This window comes from Rutidosis leptorrhynchoides, chromosome 6 (genome assembly GCF_046630445.1).
Source record: "Rutidosis leptorrhynchoides isolate AG116_Rl617_1_P2 chromosome 6, CSIRO_AGI_Rlap_v1, whole genome shotgun sequence".
Lineage (NCBI taxonomy): Eukaryota > Viridiplantae > Streptophyta > Magnoliopsida > Asterales > Asteraceae > Rutidosis > Rutidosis leptorrhynchoides.
The window spans coordinates 19,410,827-19,419,963 of NC_092338.1; the positions used below are offsets into that span (position 1 = coordinate 19,410,827).

The 9,137-nt window shown below is 35.2% G+C and overlaps 2 protein-coding genes across 2 annotated transcripts; both read left to right on the forward strand.

The window, feature by feature from the left end:
* Nucleotides 1-521: 521 nt before the first annotated feature.
* LOC139851703 (mitogen-activated protein kinase 19-like) lies at nucleotides 522-5,844 on the forward strand. Its single transcript, XM_071840838.1, has 10 exons — nucleotides 522-1,081; nucleotides 1,339-1,747; nucleotides 1,828-1,955; nucleotides 2,052-2,111; nucleotides 2,485-2,634; nucleotides 2,776-2,931; nucleotides 3,034-3,245; nucleotides 3,338-3,445; nucleotides 5,019-5,185; nucleotides 5,285-5,844. The coding sequence occupies exons 1-10, from the start codon at nucleotides 1,055-1,057 to the stop codon at nucleotides 5,674-5,676; spliced, it is 1,809 nt and encodes a 602-aa protein (XP_071696939.1). The 5' UTR covers nucleotides 522-1,054; the 3' UTR covers nucleotides 5,677-5,844.
* Nucleotides 5,845-7,439: 1,595 nt separating this feature from the next.
* On the forward strand, nucleotides 7,440-8,414 carry LOC139851704 (glucan endo-1,3-beta-glucosidase-like). Its single transcript, XM_071840839.1, has 4 exons — nucleotides 7,440-7,561; nucleotides 7,667-7,695; nucleotides 7,896-8,130; nucleotides 8,243-8,414. Exons 1-4 carry the CDS (start codon nucleotides 7,507-7,509, stop codon nucleotides 8,266-8,268), a joined length of 345 nt encoding a protein of 114 aa, XP_071696940.1. The 5' UTR covers nucleotides 7,440-7,506; the 3' UTR covers nucleotides 8,269-8,414.
* Nucleotides 8,415-9,137: the final 723 nt, after the last annotated feature.

The window sequence follows — 9,137 nt, forward strand, 5'->3', positions numbered from 1 at the left end:
TAGAGTGAAAACACTCTCAAAAGTAGCGAAAGTCACCCCTCTCTCTATTCGACGGATAGAGAGATTGTTTCCGAGTGGACCTCCGACCAATAAGTAAATTTTTTTTAAAATAATTAAATAAAAATAAAAAAAAATAAAATTGATACGCCATGATAATGATAAAATCAAATTTTCATAAATTTTAAATCATGTCTGAAATTTAATTTAAGCTCTAAGAATTAATCAAGTCGCCAATAATCGATATTTGACGTCGACTCAATAATTAGAGTCCAAAAATATAAATAAATTATTAAATTATAAATATATAAATAGGTATAGAAAAAAGGAATATACTGTAGCTCCGTACTTGATAAGCAACCAATTGTGGATAAACAATTGACAACCCACTTCACGATTTCTTTCCTTTTTTTTATTAATTTAAAATTTAAGTTAAATTTTTTATTTCTATTTCTATTTCTATAAATTATAAAACCCACACCCATTATTCACCTTGTTTTTACTTTTATTTTATATTTTATTTTCTCTCTCTTTGCATTTCCTCTTAAAAATCCAGGCTTTATAAATAAGTAATTAATAATTAGCCGACGGCCATCGCACCGCAAGATCTTGACATCCAAATATCAACAAACACCAAATTATTTCATCAGTAACGTTTCTTAGGTTACTGATTATCAATAAAATTTTAGCTCTTTCAAAAGTTTGGTTGTATCGATGATAATAGTCTGTTTATGTGTGATGCTTATCTTAATTAATTGATTAAGTTAAGCGGTGTCGGTGGCGATTGATTTTGTAATTTAGTGTTAGGGTTTGTATAAATTTGGATGAGTAAAGTTTTGGTGATTGCTGAAGAAGAATTCATTTCTGAGGATTTTAGTTTATTGATTCGAAGTCGCGGTAGGTGGGGCAAATGCGGATGAATGATTTTTTCTAACTTTTTTTATTTCTTAATTTGATTTTTTGTTGAATTTCAGCTTTGTTTTTTTCTTTTTCTTTTTTATATCTGATTTTAATTTTTGAGAAAGAAGAAAAGGATTGATTGTGTTAGAGGTTAAAGATGCAGCAGCAAGATCGAAGAAGAAAGGTATAAATAGCTCTATTTCTTTAATTTGTCTGATATTTATTTAGTAACATTTTTTTTTATTTATATGAATTTTAGATTTTAGATGCTACTATTGCTTGTTGATCAAATTAATAGATATACTTTAGGGTTTGGATGTCACATTTGCTGGACCAAAGTAGAACAAAGTTGTAATGGAGCGATTGATGTTTTACAAATGTTATGTTTTATGTTTATAACTTGCTTATATCTGATCTGATCTCACAACGAATATGTTGCAGAGTTCAAAAGAAATTGAATTTTTTACCGAATATGGCGAGTCAAACCGGTACAAGATTTTGGAGCTAATAGGAAAGGGAAGTTATGGAGTGGTTTGTGCAGCTGTTGACACACAGACAGGGGAGAAGGTTGCAATAAAGAAAATAACAAACATTTTTGAACATTCATCCGATGCTATTCGAATTTTGCGTGAGATTAAATTGCTTCGGCTATTACATCATCCTGATATTGTTGAAATTAAACGTATCATGATGCCACCTTCAAGACGGGAATTTAAAGATATTTACGTTGTATTTGAACTAATGGAGTCTGATCTTCACCAAGTTATAAAGGCCAATGATGACTTGACCCATGAACACCATAGGTTTTTTCTCTATCAAATGTTAAGAGCTTTGAAATATATGCATACAGGTAACTTTTAGGACATTAAGTGTATCTACTTGTGCGAGATTTTTTTAGAACTGAGGTTGATGTGGATTTTTTTAAATCAGCGAATGTGTATCATCGAGATCTGAAACCAAAGAACATATTAGCAAATGCGAACTGCAAACTAAAGATATGCGATTTTGGACTAGCAAGGGCTGCATTTACTGATACTCCGACAACAATATTTTGGACAGTATGTTACTTTATAAAATGTTGCTCTTACATATTATGTTCTGCATTGCACATTAAAGTAACACATTTATCTCTTGGATCTATATAAATATTGCAGGACTATGTTGCAACCAGATGGTATAGGGCTCCTGAGCTATGCGGATCCTTTTATTCGAAGGTAATAATCCACATGGGTAGACTGACATTCTTCTCTTAAAATGTCAAAGTTACATGCTTTATGTTAAATGAATGGATTTTGTGTGTGTGTGTACGTATATGTGTATAATGTATACATGTGTGTACATGTATTTGTTTGTGTATACATATTTTTGTGTGTGTGTGTATGTGTGAGTGTATACATATTTTTGTGTGTGTGTGTATGTGTGAGTGTATATATGTGTGTTTGTGTCTGATCTTTGTTGCAACTGTTAAATGAATGGATTGTGTGTGTGTGTGTGTGTGTGTATATGTGTGTGTGTATGTGTGAGTGTATATGTGTGTGTGTGTGTGTGTGTGTGTGTGTCTGATCTTTGTTGCAACCTTTATTGCAGTATACACCTGCTGTTGACATTTGGGGCATTGGATGTATATTCGCTGAAGTATTGACCGGAAAGCCACTTTTTCCCGGCAAAAGCGTAGTTCACCAGTTGGAGCTTATTACCGATCTTCTTGGGACACCGTCACCGGATACAATATCTAGAGTATGTTATACTGCACGCTTATCGTTTTTCTTAAACTGTTTTCTTGTTACACGAAGATTTCAGAAATATGTAGTCTTAAGACATTGTTTCCATTAGTCTTTCCTAACTATTCTTGTGTAATGTTAATTTAACCTCATGCAGGTTCGTAACGACAAGGCTAGAAAATACTTAACCGATATGCGTAAGAAGAAACCAGTGACATTTTCAGAGAAGTTTCTAGATGTAGACCCATTGGCACTCAGGCTATTGCAAAGACTGTTAGCATTTGATCCGAAGGATCGACCGACTGCAGAACAAGTATGTTATGGTGTTGCTTTAACGCTTGAGTTTAAACAATATTTAATATTTTATATTATATTTAAAAGTAGCATATTGAGTTACCTTCTATGTGTTTTATAGGCACTAGCTGACCCATACTTTAAGGGGCTATCAAAGGTCGAAAGGGAGCCTTCATGTGCGCCTTTCTCTAAGTTGGAGTTTGAATTTGAGAGGCGAAGAGTAACAAAGGAAGACATTAGGGAATTAATATTCCGGGAAATTTTAGAATATCATCCTCAGATGCTAAAAGATTATATGGCTGGGAATGATCGCACAAATTTCCTTTATCCTAGGTACTGAATACTAGTCTTTGGTTTTACATTTTTTTAGTTTTCTTCTCTACATGGTTAGCTGTAAGTTCTAACTTGCCTTTGATATGTGACAGTGCTGTTGGTCAGTTTAGGAGGCAGTTTGCGTATTTAGAGGAAAATGAAAATGCCGCCAAAAGCGGTCCCGTGATACCTCCAGAAAGGAAGCATGTTTCCGTTCCAAGGTAGTTGTTTAGCACATCCTTTTCTCCATAATAGCTGTTTTGCATGTGCCTGTAAGAATATGCTTAAGGGTTTGATAAGATGAGCTAAAAGTGAGTTATTTCGGTTATAGGAATTAAGTTTTATCCCCCCCCCCCCCCCCCCCTCTCTTTTAAATGACAGTTTTTCTCTCAAATTAGGTAATAACAAGATAACTAGGTAATGTTATCACGGAGTATACCCTTAATGAACTGGTTTTGTTGCAGCCGCTAAATTGATGATAATTATAGGCCGAACATGTTTTTACATACACTAGAGGTTTATTATTGTTGGCTTTCAAGTATCAATAATTAGATGATTAGATACCAAAATGTGTATCTAAAGAACTTAATAACTGAAAGCAAGGTGAACTGAGTATGGGGGAGTTCGATCCGATCTGGACCAGTCTTTGTACAAGCTTTTTATATGAACACCCTGCCAGATAATGAATATTGACATCTTCACGTTTGCACCATCTTATGATCTTACATTGTAACTGTGTAACTGTTCAAGTAAACATATTTTGTGCTGAAGCTAGTGATTATATGAATCTGACTTGCATACTTAGAAAGTTAAAAATACCAATCCTGATGTCTACTCTTCCCTTTTTTGAGGTTTTCTGGTTCAGTCTTTCTACAGTCTCAATTTTGCTTCTATCTGGGTCTTTTTGTTAGCTGCATCAGAAAATGGGTATGATGTAGGTCATCTAGAAACCATCTTAAGATTCTCAAGAGGTCTTCAAACCTCACTAACAACACATCCTGTGGTTAGGGTCGGAAACGGTCACATGATAAGTCGGTTAGGTCTTGAGTATAAAATTTTCCTCTTTTCCGGTAGCTTGAACGGGGAACTAGTGTTGCCAAAAATGGATAAGTTGGTCGAGGTGACTAGCCCGACCCAGTTGGAGAAATACTAACGCTGACAAAGTTGGTCAATGTCAAAAGGCGCGAAAAGTCATAGTTGGTCAAAATTTAAATTTATTTTAATTTTAGAGTTTGGTTCATTTGTGTTGGTGCTGCTCTTTCTTTTTTTAGTGAAATAACAGCAAACAAAAGACCTAATTGACTGTTTATGTTTAATGTTGAATATATTTGTGTAAAAGTCCACAATGGTCAATGCCCGACTTGACTTAGTAGTCCCCACAAAGATCAACCGATTAGTCCCTGTCTAGTGACTATTACAACCTTAGGGAAAACCTCATAATTAGTTATGTTAATCATCTAGAAGTTTTAAATTAGGTTGGGTGTAAGACGGAGTAATGAAAAACTCCATATGAGGATAGTTATATATTTAAACTTTGCAGTTTTACTTGTGTAAAAAACCACAATAATGTGAATATGAGCAACTCATTGCCAGTGACAGTTTCTAGGTCATTGGCCAAATTTTTCAGGGCACGTTAGAGTTGGTAAATCTTGATATGTTAAGTTACAGGGCTAGGATAAAATTGTGTTTGCTGCAACTGTACTGATCTATTTGCAATGAAGTCAGCTACTCATTTTGTGCTCTTTTTTATGCAGAGAGCTTTAATTATCTTGTTTTCTATATTTGTTCGCACAGGTCAACGGTTTCTTCAAGTACGACGGCCCCAAAGCTGCAGCAATGTTTGTCTGCATTTGACAACAGACCATTAGTGGATAATGTGTCTAATGGTGGTGCTAGACTTGCAGATGCAACTGGAAACATTTTTCATGCTGCTGCTCGGCCACCCCCAAGGATGCCTAAAGGTAAATAATTTTTTTTTGTACTCCGCATAAATTACTTTTTTTTGGGTGCTTCAAGAATCTGGTTATTGATAAACCAAGTTTCGTGTTATACATGACCAGGAAGAGTAGTGGGTCCTGTTCTTCCGTTGGAAGGTAGCAGAGACATGAAAGATGTTTATGATCCTCGGGTAATGGTCAGAAACACAGTCGGTCTTTCTCCACATTATACGTATAGGAGCAATAGTGGCAATCAAGGTAAGGTTTATGGGTCCGAAGGTGATAAAGGATCGTCTTCCTTGATCAAACAGCAGTCAACAGCCGGAAAACTGTCCCCGGGGTTGGTCAATAGTAACCCGTATTACAACCAAGCACATGGTCAACAGCCAAATGAAAGGATAGCGATTGATGCAAGGTTTACGCAGGCCCAGTCCCAATATGGTGTAGCGGGAGCAGCAGCAGTCGCTGTTGCTGCTCATAGAGAAGTTGGCGTTGTTCATATGGGACTATCTTAGATTTCATCGTTTGCGGCTCTTTCAGTTTCTTGCTTTCTTACTTGTATTTTAGTCTTAAAAAGTGGTGTTTTGTTGCTGTATATTTCTGCTCTAACTTCGAAATAAGGATATTGAAAGAAAATTCGTGTTGATTGGCCTATGGCATTAGTTTATTACAATAGGTCTCTTTGAAAAATTTGTTAAACCATATGTGCCTTTTAAAAAGTTGTTCCCATGTACCTTTCACTAGGCAGTTGCAGGCTCTACCAAAATCTGAATTTGATGTTTGAGCCGCAAACGCAGCCACCTAAGAAGTACCAACTTCTCTTTTTGACGGAAGTTAGTGGAAGATTTTAAAGAACGTAGGAACGATTTGCCCAAAAATTGTAAACGAAGAGGATTACCATTGCAAATAAAAAAAAGTTTAGGGGGGCTACATAGTAAATCACAGGGACTATCCACCTAGTTATGTCTAAAAAGTAAAAACAAAGTTTCTTCTTTTCGAATCTCTCATCTTCTCCTGGCTACAAACACCCCCCTTGAATAGCGTTCATCTTGTGTAGTTGCATAACCCGCCTCAACTGCTGCTCAGGAGTGCTCAGGAGGAAACCCGGCTCAATCAGAAGACATAGGCGGTAAAACCCCCTTCCCCATTGTCCCCGCAACACGATGTACCTATTACATCAACTATAACACAAGGTTTATATCTCTAGGTGAGATGCACTTGTTTTAGGATTTATGCTATACATTTACTGTATGTCAATCGAAAATCATGAAATTTGATGTAGAAGTCACATGGCTAAAAGCACTTGTTATAGATCTATTCGCTCACATGACCAAAAGTACCTCTCTCTTTTTAAAGTACATAAAATCCACCAATGTTATTGTGGATCTCAATTAAATTTTTCTTGCTATGTGACATCATACTCTATCTATGTATCTAACCTAAAAAATGACTGATTACATTTAACTGTTCGAATATAACCGGTGAAACTTACCATACGTAGACTCACCTGCATAAAATTGAAAATGAAAACATGCATAAACTCATACAAATAAGACTTCTTACCCAATGTCAAAGTTGCTTTCTTTTCCCAACGTCAAAATGATAAATGATATCAAATCATGTTTGGTTCTTGAATCTGATTGGTTCTTGATTTGTGTATTCACTTTCTATGTCAATTAAGTACTTCGCTCCCACAATCCTCAGGTATCACGAAATCCTAATTGGCATAAAACAAGAACAAGATTAGAGTTCAGACAAGAAGATTCTAATTAGAGTATACAGAATATTGTGTGTTTCTGTTTTTCGTAATGAAATCAATACACCAATAAACGGATATATTAATTTGGCAGTTAAGTTAAAATGAAGGGATGTAACCCTTCATTTTGGCTGAAAAAACTGTTAACGAACAGTCATGCCATTTGGCGGGAAAAACTGTTAACCAACCGGGGGCGCTGCCCCTTGGGACCCCATAAGGGGCGCTGCCTCTTGAACCCCCAATTTTCACGGCAGTGTCTTGCCAACTCTTACGAACGTGCACTTCACACTCTCCGAACTCGTTGTTAAGTATAACTAGTTAACTCTTGCTTTCAAGTAAATCTCAATTAACCAAAAGTTAGATATATTAAAATCACCAACAAATCCAACAAAAAGTACAAATTCTTATGCATGGTTACGTAAATAAGAAGGGTAAGTGGAACATACAAAGCTGTAAAGTTTAGTAATTTAAATCTGCAAACCCTTTTTTCTTTTTTTCATTTCTATGCATAGAACACTCCTCAAGACTTCCATTATATACCTCTTTTTCTTCCCTGCACAAACATCACAACAAGACATCAAATTTCATCATGGCTGGGAAACTATTTGCTTCTATTTTCCTCCTCTTCTTGTCCTTCCTTTCAGGTAACTTGACCTTCTTTTGCCCTGGTCCAAAAATGCATAACTGACTTGTACCGAATAAGTTTTGCTTATATTGTTACTGTTCTTGTGGATTTTCTTGTTTTGCAGTTGGGACACTGAGATTGGTTCATGCACAGGTATAAAAAAATCAAGAAAATTCTCATATTACTATATTAGCAAGCTAAAAAAATTGTACTTTATTAGTGATCATGATTCTTTATGACAAATCTTGAAGGCCCAAGTTTAATTTCAAGATTTGAATTTAAACCAAGAATAAAAAATTTTAGTGTGATAACTGATAAGTAACTAAAGTTGGGCATTATTAATGGGATTGCAGAAAACTTGGTGTGTCGCAAAACCATCATCGAGCCAATCGACTCTGTTGGAGAATATTAATTTCGCCTGTTCACAAGTGAACTGTGGTGTCTTGCAAAAAGGCGGCGTTTGCTATACGCCAGATAACGTGATTAACCATGCCTCCATAGCTATGAACTTGTATTATCAGGCCAATGGAAGAAATGTTTGGAACTGTCATTTTAAAAACTCTGGTCTTCTTACAGTTAGTGACCCAAGTAAGTAGTCGATTTCACCCTGCAATCGAAATAGTTGAAGTCAAGTTTACATTTTTAATTGATTAGTTGACATTTGGATGATGAAATGGAGTTCTTTGTTAAAATTTTGTAGGTTATGGAGGTTGCCAATATGTGTAGATGATCAACATTGAAGAAGTTATAGAAGTTTTTTTTACTTGTATGAGCAAATACTATGATTGATTACTTCTAAATCACACTTGTAAGCATTATTAGGAACCTTATACAGGTTCTTTGTTAGCCAATCTATTAGTAACAATTATAAAAGGAGATCAAGTTATTGGTTACCAAATAGCAATGACTATTAATCTTTGATAATCTTACCAACGTTGTTAACATAAAGGGTTTTGACAATGACAGAGGATAGTAAGGGCGGGGGTGTCATGGTCCCTCAAAAAATTATGTCTTCACTAATAATTTGTATAATTTTAGGTACTATGTTAAAGTTCAAATCTTGACTCCATCAAATTAAATTTTGGATGTCTTAACGGTTTATCAATCCTTAAAATTAACTAACTAGGTTATTAAATTACAACCCTTTACCGTCACGAATGTCTTTATAAAGTAGTGTTTTTGATGTTATTAAAATGTATTCATTTCGTCGACTTAAAAACAGGGGTCATACGGTTTCAGTTTAAAACCTTTGGCTTCAAATGTCTTTATAATTTTCTCTCTTATCGTCTTGCTAGAGAGCGATTTATTTATATAATCAATTTTGGCCTTAAAAAAGAAAAAAAGTTAACCATTTGATGATTCTCACACACACTTTTTTGATCCTCACACACCTATTTTAACCTTTTACTCTTCTAATAATACTCAATTAGTGTGTGAAGATCAAAAAAGTGTGTGTGAGAATCCTGGGGGATGATTCTCACACACTGTTTTTTGATCCTCACACACCAATTTACTTGAACTCCTCCCTAATAATAGGGTAAAAGGGTGTGTGAGGATCAAAAAACAGTGTGTGAGAATCATCCCCATTTGATAAT

Bases quoted from the DNA above. Each gene is read 5' to 3' on its own strand.
- LOC139851704 (XM_071840839.1), top strand. From the start codon at position 7,507: ATGGCTGGGAAACTATTTGCTTCTATTTTCCTCCTCTTCTTGTCCTTC. The intron at 7,562-7,666 runs GTAACTTGACCT...CTTGTTTTGCAG, and splicing joins CTTCTTGTCCTTCCTTTCAG to TTGGGACACTGAGATTGGTT. The intron at 7,696-7,895 runs GTATAAAAAAAT...ATGGGATTGCAG, and splicing joins TGAGATTGGTTCATGCACAG to AAAACTTGGTGTGTCGCAAA.
- LOC139851703 (XM_071840838.1), top strand. From the start codon at position 1,055: ATGCAGCAGCAAGATCGAAGAAGAAAG. The intron at 2,635-2,775 runs GTATGTTATACT...AACCTCATGCAG, and splicing joins CACCGGATACAATATCTAGA to GTTCGTAACGACAAGGCTAG. The intron at 2,932-3,033 runs GTATGTTATGGT...TGTGTTTTATAG, and splicing joins ATCGACCGACTGCAGAACAA to GCACTAGCTGACCCATACTT.